Source organism: Aythya ferina, assembly GCF_964211825.1.
Source record: "Aythya ferina genome assembly, chromosome: 23".
Classification (NCBI taxonomy): Eukaryota; Metazoa; Chordata; class Aves; order Anseriformes; family Anatidae; genus Aythya; species Aythya ferina.
In genome coordinates this window covers 5,519,829-5,538,664 of record NC_140321.1, presented here as the reverse complement: position 1 = coordinate 5,538,664, position 18,836 = coordinate 5,519,829, and the positions used below count along the sequence as shown (strand labels likewise).

The following is an 18,836-nucleotide window of genomic DNA, read 5'->3' as shown; positions in this document are numbered from 1 at the left end:
CAGTAACGGCAAGCTGGGCGTTGTCCAAAACACCAACTTTTCCACATCTTTATTTCTGGGGAAGATGCAGCATTAGCATTGCTCGAGGTAACAGAGGTGGCAGGGCACAGCCTGGAGGCCAACCATGGCCTGGGACAGGGATGTTGACGTCCTCCCAGTGCTCCCAGTGCCTGGGACTGGGACGGCGCCATCCTCCCAGTGCTCGCACAGCCCCGATGCTGCGGTTCTCTCCCGGGGCAGTGCCCCCATGGCGTGCCCGTCACCACATGTGGCGGTAGGGGAAGGCCACCTCCACGCACAGCACCACCAGCTCCTCGGAGCAGTTGTGCCTCTGCCCCGCCAGCAACTTGCCCTCGCCCAGCGGGGCCGCCAAACCCTCCCCGGGGCCGGAGCTTCTCCATCCTTGGCAGTCCCGCCTGCGGGCTTGGCTACCCCGGGCCGTGGATCCGTGCCATGCCAGTTTTCGGGGCCTGTGGAGTGTGGGGGGGGACACACGGATGGGAGCCGTCCGTGGTTTGTGGTGTGGGTGTATGGGGTTGGGGGTGTCCTTGTGGCACCCACCCCCGCCGCCGGACTCACCAGAGGGCATCGGTCAGGACGTTGCGGCCGTTGAAGCTGTAGATGGGGCCCCGTGGGGTCCCCTCAAAAAGGGAGCTCCAGGACCTGGCCAGCAGCTGGCCCTGAGGACACAGTTGGTGGCACTCAGCTTGGGGGGGGGACGTGGGTTTTGGGGGGAGACCCTTTTGGCTACCTGAAGCCCCCTGTCCCCGCCACACGTTGGTGACAAATTGTTTTTGGCTCCTCTCAGCTTCCCCAAAACCCATGTGCGGTGGCAGTGGGACTGTCCGTGAGACCCCCCCCACCCCGGGACCCTCCCCAGAATCCTGCCTCCCACCTCTTTGAACACATTTTTCCCCCTTTTCAGTGAAAACTCCACGAACCCATGCCCCCCCCTCCACCCAGGGGGACGCCCTGACCGATGTCCCCTGCACCGCCGCAGGGTTTTGGGGTGGGGGGGGGAGCGCCCCGTGATGGGGACGGGGACACCTGCCTTCAGGTTGACCACGGGGAGGGCCCTGTCCGTCCTCTTGACGATGGAGGCCAGGTCCTGCGTGGGGGCCGAGAGGAAAGCCCGAAAAGTGCCGTAGAGCCCAGCCTCCTGCGACTGCCGGTAGCACTGCAGGTCGGCGCCGCGGATGCCGCTCATGTCCCCAGACAGGGGCACGTTCAGGGCCACCAGGCGGAGCTGGGGACACGGGGAGGGGGTGGCAGGGAGATGGGGACACAATGGGGATGGGGGCTCCGGGGGCACGGCCCGTGGTCCCATTACCCCTGGCAGCCAGGGGTAATGGCACTGCAGCCCCCAGGTTTCCTCTCCCCGTCCCAGGAGGGTGCAGACCCATGGATATGGGGGGTCCCCAGGCACTGCTGTCACCCCCCTCCCCATGGCCGAGCAGCCCCCCCGTGGGGCTGTGCTTACAGAAGGCATCCTGGGGGCGATGGTTGTGGGCAGGATCCTGGGTGGCCCCGCTCCCTCCTCCTTTGGGACCTGCGATAACAGGACTTGGGGCAGTTTGGGGGCACTGACCCCGGTGCCAGGCGTGCAGCCCCCTCCCCATCCAGCCCGGTGCCCACCGCGGGGGCTGCCTGTGCCATCCCCGTTCCCCCCGTCACTGTCAGCGCTTACCAGCGAGTCTGTCTGGGCTCCCGTGGGGGGCTCCGTGTTGGGACCCCGCGTCTGTACCCGCTTCGCCTCCTGGATTAAGAAGGAGGGGACAGTCCCAGGGGGTTTGTGTCCCCCCCCCCATGGCATGCCAAGAAGGGCTCCAGCCCTGGTACTCACCTGGTACTGCGGCGTGGAGGCAGAGGGGTCGTCACCGGCAAAGAGCGACTCCGAGTCCTCCAGCTGCTCCATGCGGGGGACAGATTATGGGGGAACCACCTCGCCCCTTCCCCAGGAGCCAAATCCAGCCCGGAGCTGCCTGCCAGGGCTGGAACCTGCCCCCCTCCCTGCCCACCCCCTCGTGTGCACCCTACCAGGAGCCTGCTCCAGCCCCTGGGGGTGCGCAGGAAGGCGCTGCTCCCTTCTCGCACGTAGACCAGGCTCCCCTCGGGGACGGCGCTGCCCGACTTCAGCATCAGCTCCTTGGACCTGAAGACCCATGTCTGGCGCTGCGAAGGGACCGAGAGGTTCGAGGCCGAGCTGCCACCCCCGGGGCCACCCCGACCCCATGGGCGCAGCCCGGCACGCACCCGGAGGTCAGCACGGGGCTCCAGCGGCTCCGTCCGAGAGACGTCAGCATCTGGAGAAGCCGGGGAGGATTTGGGGTCACAAAGCACCCCGGCACCACGGGGACATGGTGTCGGTGGGGTTGGGGATGCCGGGACACCCCCGCAGCCCTGGGTGTGCCATGCGGGGAATGCACCCAGGCAGGGACACGAGGTGTTCCCAAAAGTGTTCCCAGAGGGGCTGGAGCGCACCCGAAACACCTCAAAAAGTCCCTTACCTGCTGCCCAGGCTGCATCAGCCGCTGCCTGTGGGTTCAAACGGGGACGTTACTGCTGCCTGGGGACACTGGGGCACGGCACGGCGGTGACAGTGCCCCGGGAGGGGACGGGGACAGCGATGCCATGCTTACCGGCTCCTTGCAGGGCGGCTGGGCGCGGATGGGGTACACCCTCTGGAAGCAAAGAAAAGGCTGAGGTGCAGGGGGTCCCTGGCTCCGGGCACCCTCACGGCCGCGTGCGCTGCCCCTGCTGAGCCTTACGTTGAGGTAGAGGAGACCTGGGGCTCCTGGGGGGCCGGGCGGGCCGGGGGGACCGGGGTTCCCAGGGGGACCTCGAGGACCCTGCGGTGACGAGCAGTGCGGAGATGGGGTTGGGGTGTTTCGGGGCTGCCTTTTGGGGGGCAGCTGCAAGACACCCCCGTCGCGCAGGCGCGGGCTCTCACGTGGGGGATGATCGCTCCGTAAACCTCCGTCTCCTCTTTGCTGGGCTGTAAAAAAGAGAGAGAAGATCGAGGCCGGTCTCCACCTGCCCCCTCTCCGTCCCAGCCCTGAGCCCCGTGGGGCAGCCGGGGTGGTGTGGGTCGTGCCGATACCTGGGCTCAGCCCCCCCGTGGCCGGGCGGGGGTCCCCGTGCCCCGTGAGCCCCCCAGGACTCACCGTTTGGTACCCGCTGATGGGCACCCAGGAGCTGGACTGGCTGCCGGTGCCGGGGAAGGGGGGGTGGCCCGGTTTGCACCCGTGTTCCCCGTAGCAGCACCCCTGGGTGGGCAGAGAGAGGGGCAGAGTTAGAGCCTGCAAGAGGGGCAGGGGCGGGGGGCGTGCACTGGTGTGTGCTGGTGTGTACTGGTGTGCACTGGTGTGTGCTGTGCATCTGGATGTGACACAGGCTGTGTGATTCGCTGCCCCCCCATGTCCCAGCCCGGTTTGGGGGCTCTGACCGGTCCCTCTGGCCACATGTGGGGCAGTGCACGGGTTTCGCTCTTGGGGCATGAAGGAAACCCCCCCCACCAGCTCCCCTTTTTCAGCCCCCCCGGTACAAACCCGCTCTCCTGGGTCGCCCTTTTCACCCTGGAAGAAAGCAGAGAGGTCCCGTGAGCTCCTGGGGCAATCCCAGCCCCTGAAACCCCCCCAAATTCCCCCCCTCACCTTGGGGCCCGGCGGCCCGGCGGATCCGTGGTGCCCTGCGTGCCGCGACTCACACTGGCAGGAGGGGATATCCCGGGGTGAATACCGGGCTCAGCACCACCCCGAGCACCCCCAGCCCTCGGGTCCTACTCACCCTGTAGTCCCCCGGTGGTCCCGGTGGCCCCATGGGACCGGGCATTCCCGGGGAGCCCATGTCTCCAGGCCGGCCGGGGCTCCCCGGCATGCCCGGCAGCCCGTGCTCGCCCTTCTCGCCCTGCACGTGGGGAGGTGATGGAGGGGCTCACGGCACCCCAAACCCCACAGGGGCAGGGTGTGGGGCTTGGGGCAGCCCCCTGCTCCATCCCTGGGGTCCGTGGGTGGAAGAAGTGGGACCCCCTTACCTTTAATCCGGGGAATCCTGGCTCCCCTCGGAGCCCTGGTTTGCCAGGGAGCGCCGCGGGTCCTGGAGAGCCGGGGGGTCCCTCGTGCCCGGGGACCCCGGGGGGGCCTTGTGGGCCTGGGAGTCCCGGTGCCCCCGGGGGTCCATCGGGTCCGGCTGAGCCTGGGGACCCCGGAGCTCCTTCGGCCCCTGGAAATCCCGGTGGTCCCACAGCCCCCGGAGGGCCGGGGGGGCCCGGCTGCCCCTCCCGCCCGGGGAGCCCTTGGGAGCCTTCGTGGCCTGGGTAACCGGGGGGGCCGGGGGGGCCGGGCGGCCCTGGGGGGCCTGGGGGTCCTGGGTTCCCTGCAGGGCTGGATGCTCCCAGCTGCTTGATGGTTTGGGGGGAGAGAGGAGAGAGCAGGGGGCGGTGAAAGTGTCACATCCCCTGGTCCCCCCCCCAGTGTCCCGTTCCTGCGGGTCCAACTGGGGACAGACCCCACGGCCAGCGCCGGCATCACCCCCTGCGCCCCCCACCCCAGCACCCCCAGCCCCAGCCCTCACCTCGTTCTCTGATCCCTTGGGGAGGGCAGCGGAGGCAGGGGGGCTCCTGGCTCCCCAAGCTCCTGGTGGTCCCGGTGGCCCCGGTGGTCCCGGAGGACCAGGGGGGCCCCGGGGTCCCTGGTGACCTGGCTGCCCGGGGTTGCCCGTCTTCCCTCTCTCCCCAGAAAGCCCCGGCTGGCCTCTGTCTCCTGGGGACCCCCGGTCTCCTTTTTCTCCCTGTCGGGAGAGAAATCAGAGCCTGGGTCCCGTGCCCCCCCCCCCCCCCCCTTGCCAGGGGGCAGCTGAACCGTCCCATAACGCAGACCCCGCAGCGAGAATGCAAACCCAGAGCAGAAAAGGGTCTGCACAGCCAGAGGAGCCGCAGGGTCTCTCCCAGAGGGTCCCTGAGCCCCCCCCCCGTATCCCCCCAGGAGCCCCCCCACGCTGGGTACCTTCAGGCCGGGAGGGCCAGGGGGGCCGGGGGGGCCGGGGCGCACGGGGCAGACGCAGCTGGAGCCGTTGTGAATCTGGAGAGGGGGCGAGCCGTGAGCTGGGGGGGGCCTGGGGGGGTCGGGGAAGGGGCACGGGCACCCTGCGCCCCCCCCTCACCTGGAGAGCTGTGTCCATTTTGGCGGCCGGGGGCACCTGCGGGGGCAGCCCCTTCGCTGTGCTCTGCGTAAAGAGGGGGGACTGAGCGTGAGACCCCCGTCCCCAGCTGCTCCTCGCAGCCCCCCCCTCTCCAAAATTCAGGACCCCCCCCACACACACCTTGATCTGCAGGAACTCCTCTTCCTCCGCGCTCCCCTCGAAGATCCGCGGGGCGGCCGTGGGGCGGTTGTGCTAGGGCAGACGGAGAGAGCTCAGCACGGGGGTCTTTGGGGGGGGGGACACCGGGGGTCCCGGCCCCTACGAGCCCGGCCCCTACTGCCCTGCCCGGGCTGTTGTGGCTGAGCCCGACCGGGTGCAGATAAGGGGAAGGACACGGAGAGGAGCTGGGGAGATCTGGAGACCCTGGGGGGGTCGGGGTGCTGCTCGGGGTGCCCTCCCCGGGGACAGGCACCTGGGTTCGTGCACGCGATGGGGCATGGCCCGGACCCTTGGCTGCGCCCCTGGAGGGGGGCTCCCGTCTCCTGGAGCCCGCGGGCAGCGGGGGTTTGCTCAGCAGCACCTTCCTGGTGGGCTCCACCTCGCCAACCTCTCCATCTGCGGGGCCAAAACGTGAGGGTGCTGGGCTGGGCTGGACGGGGACCAAGGGTGGCCACCGCTGTGCCCCCCCCCCGAGCTGTCCCCTCCTCACCGGGGTGCTGGAGTTCGTGCCGTGCCCCCCCCCCCGGCCATACCTACCTTCCTCCCCATCCAGGGTGGGCAGTGTGGGGGTCGCGGGGCTGCTGCCTGGCTCCGGGGTGGTTTCCTCAGAGCCCAGGGGGTAAAACCACTGGGCTGTACTGGGGGGCAGGTGCCCGGCCAGCACCCAAAGGATACAGAAGGTGCGGAGGAGACTCCGGGGGTCCCCGGACCCCATGCTGCTGCTTCAGGGTGCCAAGGACGGGGGGGCCTGGCTCATGCCCTTCGCCCACGCCGTCTGCTCCCGCGGCCCCGACGTGGCCCCCGCTGTTATCACGGTGGCCCCCGACACGCCCCCTTGCCCGCCCCGGCACCCGCACCCCACGGGTCTCATCCAGCACGGGGCTGAGCGCTCAGAGCTGAGCCATCGCGTGCCCCGGCCAGGGACGGGGTGGGGGGGCAGGCGGAGGAACCCTAGGGATGGGGGAGTCAGGGCTGGGTTGGTGGAGGGAGCTGCTGAAGAGGGAGCTGGGGGAGGAGATGCTGCCTGGAAATGGGGAGTGAAAAGCACTGCGAGTGCGGGAAAGGGCTGGCTGGGAGCAGGGGGCACCAGAAGTGGCAAGGAGCAGATGGGTGCTCTATGGGGTCTGGGTGCTCTATGGGGTCTGGGTGCTCTATGGGGTCTGGGTGCTCCATGGGGTCTGGGTGCTCTATGGGGTCTGGGTGCTCCACGGGGTCTGGGTGCTCCAGGGGTTTGGGTGCTCCATGGGGTCTGGGTGCTCCAGGGGTCTGGGTGCTCCGTGGGGTCTGCCTGGCCATGGGTGCCTGGCTCTGAGCTGTGCTGAGCTGTGGGGAGGGGGCTGCAAGAGCACGAGGGAGGCATCGGGGGCTGGCAGCGTGGGTGGCTGCAGCACCCCAACGTGGGTACGCGTGGTCCCCAGCCCCTCTGCTCCACCCTGGGCTGGGGGCTGCAGCCCCCAAGCTCCCAGATCCCCGTCCGCCCAGGCACTGCTGGGACCCGCAGCCCCTCTGCAGGGCTGGGGTGTCTTAGGGACTGTTGGGGTGTCACAGGGAGGCAGCACCCAGCCGGCCCGCCCCAGCCCCAGGAACCCCAAAAAAACAGAATTTGGGAGCCTGAAGAGCCCCAGACCTGGCAGCACGGGGGCTCCCCATCACCCACAGGTGAGCGGGGCTGCGCTGAGCACCTCGGGGTGGGGGCAGCGTGGCAGTGGGGTGCACCAGCACCCCCTCTCCATCTCGCAGGACGGTGCTGGGCTGGGGGACGTGGAGGACCCGTGCCCGGCCAGAGCACGTCCCCGTTCCCTGCCGGCGCTCTGCCTGCTCCCTCCGGCCCCGCAGACACAACAGCCTCCCCGGCAGGCGCTCGGCACTGCCAAGGCCTGATAAGGTGCCGCGTTCCCAGTGGGGCTGGGCACCTGTTTGGGTTTGGCCCTGGCTCGGACACCGTGTCAAGGCTGGCGCCTCTGCCCCGTGTCACGGCCGCACGTGGCTGTGCCAGGCAGGGCAGGGGGGCTCGGGGGCACCGCCGGGTGCTGATGTTCTGCAGGGTCCCTGCTTTGGCTGGGAGGGGAGAAGGGGGACAGGGAGGGGGACTGTGGGGGACACGGCCCCTGCTTGCATCCTGCCCGCAGCAGCCCCAGCCCCCAGGCTCAGAGTTTCTGCACGGGGCAGAGTGCTCCTGCTCACCAAAGCCCCCAAATTGGGGTGTGCTCAGCCGTGAGATGAGTGTGGGGTTCTCAGCGTTACGGGCTGGCTCCGCTCCCCTCGTGGGGGCTGCGATGGGCTCAGCCCTTCCCGAGCGTGCCCAGGCTGTGGGCATGGTGCAGGGGTGGCTTTTGTCCCCTTGCTGCTCCCCACCTTCCTCCCCGCTGTCCCCTTGCTGAGGGCAAATGAGGCAGATTGCACCGACGGCGTGCACAGGGTCCTGTGCCTGCTGCTGCCCCTCTGAGCACACCAAAGTGGCACAAGGAGGGCCGGGGGGGGGGACATGGGGCCGCATTATGCCTCTCACTCCTCCCTCTGATGCCTGCAGCAGCCCGGCTCAGCCCTGCGGTGAAGCCTCAGCTGATGTCCAAGTCCTTAATTACCGTTAATTGCCTCAAAGGTGGTGTGGAGCAGTCCCAAACCCACTGGCTCGCCCTGCTCAGGGAAAGGTTCTGCACCCAGGGGTGGCCGGGCACAGGGGACGGGCTCCCCAGGGACCCCGAGCCTGCTGGGTTCAAGAAGCACTCGGACAATGCTTTCGGACATGGGGTCTGATTTGGGGGTGGCCCTGTGCAGGGCCAGGAGCTGGACCCAGTGACCCCCTGAGGGTCCCTTCCCACTCGGGACATCCCGTGGATCTCCAAGCCCCCATCCCAGGCTGCTGCTCCCCATGGTACGAGGTGCCCCCGCTCCACCGTGCAGCCCACCGCAGGGCTCCGGGGCTGCAGGGGGGGCCGGGGCAGGGGCAGAGCAGCCCCCGGGGGCTCAGCCCCTTCCCTCCGGGCACAATCCCCATCCTCGGGGCTCCCCGGCCCGTTTTCCTGCCGCTTTTCTCCGCTAGGTGCCGGCACCTTGCAACTTATCGGCCCCGGCGCGGTGCCTGCGCGGGGATCGGGCCCGGGGGGGGGTGCAGGGGGATGGGGGTGCAGGGGGGGATGTGGGGCGCTGGGGAGCCGGGGCAGCCTCCGGGCATCCCGGGGCTCTGCCGGCCTCCCTGGGGTCTCTGCGCTTGGGGCTGGGATGGTCCCAGGCTGGGGGGTGTGGGGTGTGGTGTGGGGCAGGGCTCGCCCCACACTGGGACCTTGGTTCCAGATGCAGCCCCCTGTGGTGCTGCTGCTGCCCTGCGTGGTGCCCCCATCCCATCCCATCCCACCCCATCCCATCCCATCCCATCCCATCCCATCCCATCCCATCCCACCCCTATCCCGTCCCATCCTGTCCCTGTCCCTATTCCCATCCCTACCCCCATCCCACCGCTATCCCATCCCTTATCCCTATCCCATCCCTTATCCCTATCCCATCCCAGTCTATCCCACCCCATCCCAGTCTACCCCACCCCACCCCATCCCATTCCCCCCTCACCCCCCAGCAGCTCAGCACCGAGCCGCGCACACCCCCGGGGTCAACCCTAACGAAGACCCCCGGGCAGATCAGAACGGGGGCTACCAGCGGGGACCCTCGGGGACCGGCACCGATCCGGGAGGTGGGGGGGACGACCCTCCCCTCCCCTCCCCTCCCGGTACCGGCGCTGCCCCCTCCGGCAACCGCAGCGCCGAACCCAGCGGGTACCGGGTACCCAAGGCGGCACCGGCGGCGCGCAGCGGCTCTGCCCGGGGCGAGGCGGGGAGGGGGGCGACGGGGCCGGCGGGGGCGGCCCCGCCGGTGGCCCCGGTGCCGGCGGGAGGTGTGGCCACGGGGCGGCATAAAGCCCCCGCCGCCTGCCCCCCGCGCCCGCCGCCAGCCCGAGCGCTGCAGCGCGGGGCCGCCATGCGCGGGGGCGCGGCGCGGTTGCTGCCGCCGGTGTTGGCGGTGGTGCTGGTCCCGGTGCTGGTCCCGGTGTTGGCGGCGGCTCCGGGAGCTGCTCCGGGACAAGGGCAAGGAGGGGAGGAAGCGATCCAGTGCCCGCCGTGCTCGGAGGAGCGCTTGGCTCGTTGCAAAGCTCCGCAGGGCTGCGCCGAGCTGGTGCGGGAGCCGGGCTGCGGGTGCTGCGCCACCTGCGCGCTCGGGCGCGGCACGGCGTGCGGGGTGTACACGGCGCGCTGCGGGGCAGGGCTGCGCTGTTACCCCCCCCGAGGTGTGCCCCGACCCCTGCACACCCTCATGCACGGCCAGGGCATCTGCACCGACCTGGCCGACGTCGAAGCCATCCAGGAGAGCCTCCAGCCGCCAGGTAAGGCCCTGGGGGGATGCGCAAATTGGGGTGCGGATGGCGGGTCTCTGGTGGCACCGCTTGGTGGGTTGGAAGGGGATGGGTTGGGGGGATTTTGGGGATGGGGAAGCACAAGGAGGCTTGTCCCGATCTCACGGCTGGGTCACATCCGTGCTGTTGTCACCCACGGTGCTGTGGTCGTGGCTGGTGGCACTGCACAGCCCCGGGGTCGGGCAGGGACTGGCTGCACGCGGTGCTGTGGGGCACCCTGCTCGGGGTCCCACTGCCAGGGCAGCTCCCGTTGTGCGGTGACCCCTGAGCTCTCCCTTCCCCGGGATGCTGCCGGCACAGCCGGGAGGAAACAGGAAAGAGGCCGCGGGGCACCTGCTTCCCTCGCAAACAGGTCGTGTCCCGCACAGGGGCTCCGTGTCCTTCCTCCTCCAGCCCCATGGCCAGGCAGGGCAGTGCCAAGTCGGGGGACCCCATGGGCTGCAGCCCCGCTGCCTGCAGGCTCTGCTTGTCCACCCCACTGCCCTGTCATTGGGGTCGATCGTGACCCCCTGCCACCCCCGTGGTGCTCGGGCAGGGTTTGGGGGTTGTGGGCAGCACCCTGGAGCTGCTCATGTGGTTTGGCAGAGCAAATGGACCCGCTACTGGGGGCTGAGATCCAGCCCATTTGGGGCTCTGGATGCCCACGCTGCCCCCTTCCCCATCCCTTGGGCTGTGACTGGGACCACATCCCCAGGATTGGGGGCAGCAGCACCCACCAGGGGACAGCCCACAAGGTGCCCTGGCCCTGTGTCCCCACGCAGGTCACCCGGGGCTCCCTGGTGTGGCTGTTCCAGCTCCCCAAGGGCAGGATCCCAGCCCCTCTCTCCTCCATACCAGTGACGAGGGCCCTTTGCAGAGGGCCCCCCTGGCTGCCCCTGTCCGGGGGCAGGATTTGGCCGCGAGCACTCAGCACGGGGTCTGCTGCGGGACCCCCTGCCCTGCCTGCTTGTCCTCATCCCACATCCTGCAGGAGCTGTCTGGGCTCCCTGGCCCGGGGCTGCGTCGGGCTGCCAAGGCCTGTTGGTTTTGGCTTTGCCCCGTGTAACGCAGCATTTTTTCCCAGAGCCTTTAGGAAACAGCCTTGCAGTATTTTCCCTTTTTTCCTGTGCTGTTTTGGCCGCTCTGGGGACGGGTGGGTGGCCGTGGGAGCCGGGCTCTCCCCACGGGCACCTCGCCGGCGGCGTTGCAGGTGGCAGGACGGGGCAGCAGTGAGCCCCTTTCCCCGGGGCATCCTGGTGGGAAGGTCCTGGTGGGATGGCAGAGCCACGGGTCCCAGTCCCAGTCCCAGCAGGAGCAGCAGGGTTGGAGGCTGCAGCTCCATTTCTCCCCGGGGCACGAGTAGCAGCGCAGCCCTGCCTGTGCGCCATGGCACAGCCGGTGCATCCAGCGGGTCCCCTCTGGTTAAGCAGAAGGAATTAAATGCTTCTTTAGGTGCAGGAGCCACCAAGAGCAATGCTCCCTGGTGCCTGCGTGGATGCTGAGGCTGCAGGGGGTGTGGGCCATGATTTGGGGGCGTGGGGCTGCTCCTGTGAATGCTTTTGGGGTGCTGGGCTGGGGGTGCTGCATTCCAGGCTTTGGGTCCCGTGGGGACTGGGATGGGGTCAGCTCCTTGCTCCATCGCCTCTCCTGGGACCAGCAGCACCTGCAGGGCCGAAGACTTTTGGGGAAGAGACAGCAGGCGGCCACTCTGCTGTCCCACAACCCTCTCCCATGGCTGTGGGTTTGGGGACCTGTGCAGGACCCTGGTACCTGCATCCATCCCCCAGCTCCGGGCTTGCCCACAAGACATCCCACAGGGAGCCATGCCCCTGGAGGTGACAGCCACGGCTTTTTGCTGCAGAGCGAGGTCCTGGTCTCAGGGGGATCTGCCTGTCCTGCCCTGTCCAGCCCCTTTAGGACCAGGCTGGCTCATGGCATGGGCTCGGCCCCATTGCGTGCCCCCTCTGGGGCTGTCGGTGCCGCTGCTTCGGGGAGGTGCGGGTGGCTGGACCTGTGGGTGGCATCCGGGAAGAGGTGAGGACATTCTCCCCAACACGCATTAAGAGTGATTTAATGCTGGGTAAATAATCATGTCTGGGGAAAAAGTGACCTAGGAAAAGCGTCTGGGAAGCTGCGAGCACCCGGTGCTTGCTGCAGCAGTGGGTGGGACGGATCCTGCTCCCTTCCCCACGCAGGGAAGAGCACCTCAGCAGCCCGGGCTGCAGCACCCAGCTCTGCACCCCACATGCCTCATCCCCATCTCTTTCCTCCCAGTGAGGAGGTCGAGCAGGGCTACTGCCCTGTCCCAGCTGTGCCACGGGGCCGGCAGAGGCTGGACGGGGTCTCCAAGATCTCCCCAGGCTCCGTGTGGGTCTGGGCATTTAGGGGCTTGCACAGGGGCACAGCAGCATGAGGGGTGCACGGGGGGACAGCAAGCAGGTGGGGCTGGGGGAGGCGCACACAGCTCTGGCAGTGGCTCCCCGGGCTCCCTGCACTCCCCTGGGGCCAGCATTCAGCAGAATGAGTGCAGCTTCCCCGTGCTGGTGTCTGCAAAGTGGAGAGTCCCAGCAGCCAAGAGAGCCGGCGCTGGGACCACCTGGACGCATGCTGGGGGTCCCCAAATCTTGTCCCTGTCCCCCCGACACCGTCTCTGAGGCTTCGCTCGCCGCCTCTGAGCTCCCCTCCCACGTGGAGCCCGGCGTCCGTCACCGCTCGCTCAGGGGCTCGGCGCCGTGAGTCACGAGCTCAGCACGTGACCGACCTCGTTAGTAGCTCCCGTTAATTGAAGGTGATGCTCAGTGACTCGCTTGTGTCTCCTCCTGTCCTGGGGCCAAGAGGAAAATGTCCTCGAGAGATGGGGCGAGGGCAGCGCTCATCACTCGAGTCCTTCCCAAACCCAGCCGAGGCCTCGGCCAAGCATGCACCCCGCTCTCCTGCCCCCTCCGTGGCTCTGACACCGTGCCCAGCAGCACCCAAGGGTGCTGGTGGCCAGTGCGTGGGCTGCCCTGCAGCCACAGCCCAGGCTGCTGGGGGATTAGGGGGGCAGGCTCCAAGGAGGAGCTTTTTCCACGGCTTTGTGCTCGACTGGAAGGAGTTTTCCCATCCAGCTCGGTGCAGGAGCACTGCCAAGCGCCAGGAAAGCGAGAGGCTCCTTGGGCTGCTGCACGCCGGGTGGGAAGCTCCCCCCCGAACCGCGGCCGTCCCTGCGGCAGGGAGGGGTCCTGGGTCGGGGGCCGCGGGTGGGGACCAAGCTCCGAGCCCATCCCCGCGCCGGGTGCCGGCTGAGAGCCGCCTCGCTGCCCGGAGGCACCGCGCGTTCCACGGGACCTTATGAAAACGTTATTGGCATCTGGTTTTATTTAAGCCGAGAGATTTGACACTGACGGCGGCTGGCGGGGAGGAGGGGAGCTGGGCTGGGTTGGGCGAGGGGTTCCCAGCACTCAGCCAGATCCCGGTGCGGAGCGGGAAGCATCCAAGCCTGGTGGTGCCTCCCGGTGCCATGCCCTTCCCTGCCAGCTCCGTGATACAGGAGCAGCTCTGGGGTTTCAGTGTGGTGGCCTCGGTGGGGCCAGACATCCCCGAAATGCTGCGGGAGGGGGCAGTTGGGGAGGAGCATCCCCCACCGAGCCCCCTGAGCCTTCAGCATTGCGACACGGAGCCACCGGGGCTGGCACCGCGCTGGCACCGCTCCGCACGGGGGTCCTGGAGCCGCGCCGCAGCGGGGTGCTGGGTTTGTGTTTCAAATGTCAAGGGCATGAGCCACTTCCTGGAAAAAAACGACAGATTAGACAAAAAGCAAATAACACGACCAACGGAGAAGGGCTTGTCATCCGGGCTTCGCTGGCTGTGAACTTTAACCAGGCCAGCGGGAGCCACAAACCTTCGCAGGTTTGCAGCCCCTGGATGGGTTCGCCCACGTTGTGCCGTGACCCAGCCTTTTTTGGGAAGCTGCTGTATCAATCAGCAGGGGCAAGGTATTGACCAGCTGGGATAAAACCGGGCAGGGTGTTCTCTCCTCGCTCCTCCTGCAGCCTGAGCTGGTTGGGACCGAGAGCTCCTCGGGCTGTGCCCCGTGCAGTGCTCCCAGCCAAGCTCCGTGCGCCCCCGCTGCGCCGTCCTTTTCCAGCAGGCACCAAGAATGTGATGTGGGACCCCCCACGCAACAGGAAAAGTGGTGCTCGGTGCAAACACACAGCGTTACCGGGCCTGGGAGCGGGGGAACCTGCAGCTTTTTAAAGAGCAGCCGCGCTGAGCAGCGCGGGTCTCATGACGCTCCCCTCCCAGCTGCCAACATCTGGGATTGTCGTTTGGCTCCGCTCGTGGCGCAGGCGAGGATGCCAAGCGCCGCCTTTCCGAGCTGGCCAGCGGGAGGTGAACTGTCTTATTCCTGGAATTTTTGCTTTCATGTCCCAGCAAAGGGGGGAGCCGGGGCCGTGCGCCCCGGGCAGAGCGTGGCCGGGTGCCGCCTCCAGCTTGGCGGGTGCTCAGCGCCGGCCGGGCTGCGGTCCTGTTTCTGCTACCACTTTTCAGAGGCAGCTTGCGGGGGGCACGGGGTCTCGCTGGTGCTCTCGTGCATCCCGGGGTCACCTTCCTGTCCCCAGCACCGGGTGGGGTGGGGCTGGTGGCTCTGCACCCTTGTGCCATGCTGCGCCCTTGTGCCATGCAGCGCAGTCTGGCACCGCCGCGGTGTGGATTTGCAACCCTACAATAACAGAAATGTGGAAACAAACCTGTGAACGGGGCATAAACGTTCCCAAGAGCCTTTCCTTGCACTGTGTGGGTTGGGACCCAGGGCTGGGGGTGATGTGCGCCATCCATGTGCTGTGCCCACGTCTGCCCCGCGGTGCTGAGCCCCGTGCGGTCTGTGTCCTTGCAGAGAAGGAGGAGATCGAGCACCCCAACAACAGCTTCAGCCCCTGCAGCATCCACGACCGCAAATGCCTGCAGAAGCAGCAGGCGAAGCGGGTCAACAACGGCAACAAGATGCGCAACAGCGGGAGCCCCTACCACCGCGAGGAGACCAGGCCCATAGTGAGTGCGGCGGGGAGCTGGGGTGGGGGGCACAGGGTGGGCACCGGGCACTCTGAGCCACGTGTTGGTGTCCAGGGCATGAGGGAGGCTTGAAGTTGGTTTTTATGGGGTGGCCCCAGGGCTGTGGGGTGGCTCAGCTCAGCCCTGGTTTCCTACAGGCGCAGGGCTCGTGCCAGAGCGAGCTGCACCGGGCGCTGGAGAGGCTGGCGGCCTCGCAGACGCGGACGCACGAGGACCTGTACGTCATCCCCATCCCCAACTGCGACCGCAACGGCAACTTCCACCCCAAGCAGGTAGGCAGGGCCGGGGGGTGCTCCTCTGGGGGGGTTCTGCAGAGCCGGGAGAGGTGGCTGGGTGCTGGGGCTTCACTGGGAGCTACCCTTGGGGTGCTGCAGGGCTCTTTGCAAAAGCCCCCAGGGTGGTGGGACACGGGTGCCAAAGCCACCACGAGGGCTCCTGGTTTGCCGCATCCAGCCCTGAGCAGGCAGCCCATGGGGATGGGGACACACGGGGCCAGGCTGGGCGCCCCTCACCGAAGGTGTCCCCTCTAGTGTCACCCGGCGCTGGACGGGCAGCGGGGCAAGTGCTGGTGCGTGGACCGCAAGACGGGGGTGAAGCTGCCGGGCTTCCTGGAGCTGAAGGGGGACTTGGACTGTCACCAGCTGGCGGACAGCATGTGAGCCTCACCGCGGCTGCCCCGCTTCGTGCCGTGGCTGGGACGCCCGCCGGGGCTGCGTAGGACTGGAGGAGAAAGGACACGGCCGTCGAGCAGCTCCTGGGGCTGGGGGACCCCCACCCGCGCCCCCTCCATCCCCGCTCTGCTCTGCGCCACGAGCTGCCCATGGCACGGGGCACGGCGCCGCGACCTGCACCGTGACCACTGCCTGCCCACCCTACGAGGGAGGGGGTCCCCGGGGTCCCCGGCACATGCTGGTGGCACCCACATCCTGCACGGACACTTGGCGTGGGCTGGTTCCAGGCTGCTTTGGTGGAGGTGTGTGAAAGAGAGCACCCAAAACGCGCTGCTGCACCCCTCGCTGCCGCCTGCATGCGCTCGGTGCATCTGGGGTCCCGTGGCTGCGACCATGCGAGCACCTCATGGGGTGCACGGCAGCCCCCCTGCCACAGTGCCTTCCCTCCACACCAAACCCGAGTGTGGCAGGACGAGAAGTGCCTCAGCACCCCCCAAGCCGTGTGGGCAGGGACAGGAGGGAGCTTGTGCCGCTGGCGGGGGACCCAAAGGAGCGCCCCGCTATCGCCCTGCCCTGGCTCCAGTGCACCCAACGTGTGTGCGTGGGGATGGGGATCGCAGCCACAGGGAGCAATAAGGGACCTTCACCCCGGGATGGGGCACCAGCGATGTCAGCTCTTCCTGATGCAGCCCCAAAGCCTGTGGGTCCCTCCGACCACATAGTCTGGGTCCCACCGACCCCATAGCCCGTCCCTGTCCCACTCCTCTGCGCAGGGACAGCACTGGTGGCTGCAGCGTTTTTTTCCTCTCGTCCTCCCCTTCCCTCCTGCCCTGTCCCCAGGGTCAGAGGGTGAAGGGGTCGGGCATCCCCGGGTGTGCAACGCGTCCCCTGCGGGCACTGGGGTCCAGGGGGAGGTGGGAGATGAGGACCAGCCAGGAAACACCTCCTCAGCAGGAAGGGCTCCTTTGGGGTCTTTGTTCTCCCCCAAAGAGTTTTAATATTTAAGGGCCAGCGTCGGTGGGATTTATCAACCCCCTTGGGCTGAAATCCTTCATCTCTCCAAACGGGACCCCTCCAGGAAGGGGGTTTTGTCTCCTCGCCTTCCAGCTTGGCCAACGCGACAAAACCCGGATGAAGTTTCTGAAACCTTTCGGAGCCACGAGACCCGCGGCTTTTGCCAGCACAGAACTTTCAGCTGAAAAAAATTTCACTATTTTTGTAGCATGTTTTTTTTTTTTTTTTTTTTTTTAATTATTATTATTTTGAAGCTCTTCTGCAGGAGCCGGTTGGGTTGGAAACTTTTCCTCTAAATATCCTTTTAGGTAAGAAACCGCCGTGTGGGCTGCAATGGAAAGCTCGCCGAAGGCGGGGGGGCTTCTGCAGCTCCCCGCTCCGAGGTGCTGCCCAAATCGGAGCGAGATGTTTTTGGTGCTCGTGAGAGCGTCGGGATTTGTCTTTGGCACAGGGCTCCAGCATTTTATATCGTCTCTCCTGTAGTTTAAGGCTGTATTTACACATGATCATATACCAGCGTAAGGCTACCTAACCCTGTCGTCTTTTTTCCACGCCGATGTGATTTATTTTATTTTTTTTGTCATTTCCTCTTCGGACGAGCCCATCCCTTCAGACTCCTGTGTGTAGCACCGTCCCTCTGTTACAGTAAACTTGAAGCTTTGTATTGTTAAAGAGAACAAAAAAAAAAAAAAAAAAGGAAAGGTAATTGCTGTATTTGATTTTCCCTGTTATTTAATGTGCTTCTACCAAGTGCATTGGGGTTTTGCTCAATGCTCAGACTGGGATGGGGGCATCGGAGGTCCCATTTGTGCCCTCTTTTAGGGTCTGGGATCTTTCTCCCAGTGCCTTGGGAACGGAAAAATCTCCTGAGCAGGGAGCTCTGGCTTTGTCCTTGCTGGGATGGGGCTGCGGGAGCAGAGCTGGCACCCAGGGGACGCTTGTGGTGGCTGCAGCCACCAGCCCCAGCGCTGGCCTCGCTCAGCCAGGGGGATACGGGAGCATGCAGGGTCCCGCGTGGTCAGCACCCCCCAAAATCCAGGACCCCACAAAACCCCGGCACCGTTGAGCAGGGACGGGGTGGGAGGGAAACAGCTCCACAGAAAGCACTCGGTGGCACCACGCGCGACGTGACGAGCGTCACCCCACGGAGCAGCAGCCGTGCCTTGAGACGGTGCCAGGCTGGGACCGGGCGCTGGGCGGCCTCCGAGGTTCAGGGGAGGACAGGGACAGCGGGCGACGTGCTCGGGGCCAGGCAGCACGCTGAGCCACAGCGAGGACACACCGAGCATCGCCGGCTCTGCGCAGCCAGACGGCGGCTGGGGAGGGTTTTGGGGTACCCAGAGGCTGGGTGCAGGACGCTGGTGGCCGCACGCTGCCCGGCTGCTCAGCACCTCCAGCTTCCTGACGGTGTCTGCAGCAAACGGGCGGCGATGCCGACGGTCACGTCGCGTGGGGACGGCTGCGAACCCGGCGTCGCCGCTCCCCCGGGGGCTTGGAGGTGTGGAGCGGGGCCGGTGCCAAGCCGGAGCTGCTGCCTGCCGGGGCTGCGTGGCCGCGGTGCTCGGGTTGTGCAAACACCGGAGCCCTGGGGCTGTCTGCAGCCAAGGCGGACGAGCGAGCGCTGCAATTTGCTGGCGCAGCAGATCGGCAGCCGGACCAGGGAGGACGCCAGCGCTCCTGGAGCTCGGCCCAGCGCCCCAGCCCAGCGCCGGCACGGCTGCGGCCACGGCTCTCCTTTGGGGTTTATCCGTGCCCTGCGGCTTTGCCCCTTCCCGAACGCTCCTGCGCCCTCCACGAGTGTTGGGGACCCCCGGGGTGCAGCCTTTCTCTGCCTGCAGCAGCTGGAGGCAGTCTCCTTCCCCTTCCCCTCACATCTGGACGGATGGACAGCCCGACGGACACCCCTGGGACAGAGCTGGCGGCGGCCGCGGGGCGCTGGGGAGCCTCCTGCCCCGTCCCCGTGCCAGCGGCTCCATCTCCAAAGCTTTGTTAGGCTGTTCCCTCACTTAAATCCTTGTTTTGAGCAATAAGAGGGGAAAAAGGAATCGGCCCAGCTGGGAGCACATGGACTTTTGTTAGAAATCAAAAGCCTCGCCGTCCTTTGCAGATTACACCCCGAGCCTGGCCCCATCCAGCCCCTGGCTCCTGCTCCCCGTTCCCAACCCGCACAGGGCGAGGATGTTTCTGCACAGAAATCCCCAGCAGCTGCCCCGCTGCCACCACGAAGCTGCATCAGGGCTCCGAGCGTCACCCCCACGTGGGCACGGGGCGATCCTGTCCCCACTGCTGGGGGCAGCCCGGCCACGCGCTGAGCATCGCGCGCCAGGGACCGCTGGTAGAAACCTGCAGCCGCAGCCAGG

The 18,836-nt window shown here is 67.2% G+C and overlaps 2 protein-coding genes and 1 long non-coding RNA gene across 4 annotated transcripts in view; 2 read left to right on the top strand and 1 right to left on the bottom strand.

Annotated features, from left to right (window-relative positions):
• The window catches only part of LOC311422890, a 62,264-nt gene extending 45,033 nt beyond the window's left edge, over positions 1-17,231 (top strand). The window contains exon 2 of the long non-coding RNA XR_014685522.1: positions 16,208-17,231. This is a non-coding gene — a long non-coding RNA (uncharacterized lncRNA). The remainder of the gene's footprint in view (positions 1-16,207) is intronic.
• LOC311422877 (uncharacterized protein) lies at positions 21-6,152 on the bottom strand. Of its 2 annotated transcripts, XM_084496371.1 has the most exons (23): positions 5,896-6,152; positions 5,612-5,754; positions 5,320-5,391; positions 5,161-5,223; positions 5,004-5,078; positions 4,573-4,788; positions 4,034-4,396; positions 3,787-3,906; positions 3,654-3,707; positions 3,549-3,575; positions 3,165-3,266; positions 2,951-2,995; positions 2,769-2,849; positions 2,640-2,681; positions 2,508-2,535; positions 2,254-2,303; positions 2,038-2,172; positions 1,844-1,906; positions 1,688-1,756; positions 1,481-1,549; positions 1,052-1,246; positions 580-680; positions 21-470 (listed from the first exon to the last, which is right to left on the bottom strand). In XM_084496371.1, the coding sequence occupies exons 1-23, from the start codon at positions 6,071-6,073 to the stop codon at positions 260-262; spliced, it is 2,502 nt and encodes an 833-aa protein (XP_084352497.1). In that variant the 5' UTR covers positions 6,074-6,152; the 3' UTR covers positions 21-259. The 2 variants fall into 2 exon arrangements, with proteins under 2 accessions (XP_084352497.1, XP_084352498.1); XM_084496372.1 differs by lacking the exon at positions 1,688-1,756.
• IGFBP4 (insulin like growth factor binding protein 4) lies at positions 9,308-17,231 on the top strand. The gene is made up of 4 exons (XM_084496393.1): positions 9,308-9,730; positions 14,616-14,770; positions 14,929-15,063; positions 15,322-17,231. Exons 1-4 carry the CDS (start codon positions 9,328-9,330, stop codon positions 15,448-15,450), a joined length of 822 nt encoding a protein of 273 aa, XP_084352519.1. The 5' UTR covers positions 9,308-9,327; the 3' UTR covers positions 15,451-17,231.
• Positions 17,232-18,836: the final 1,605 nt, after the last annotated feature.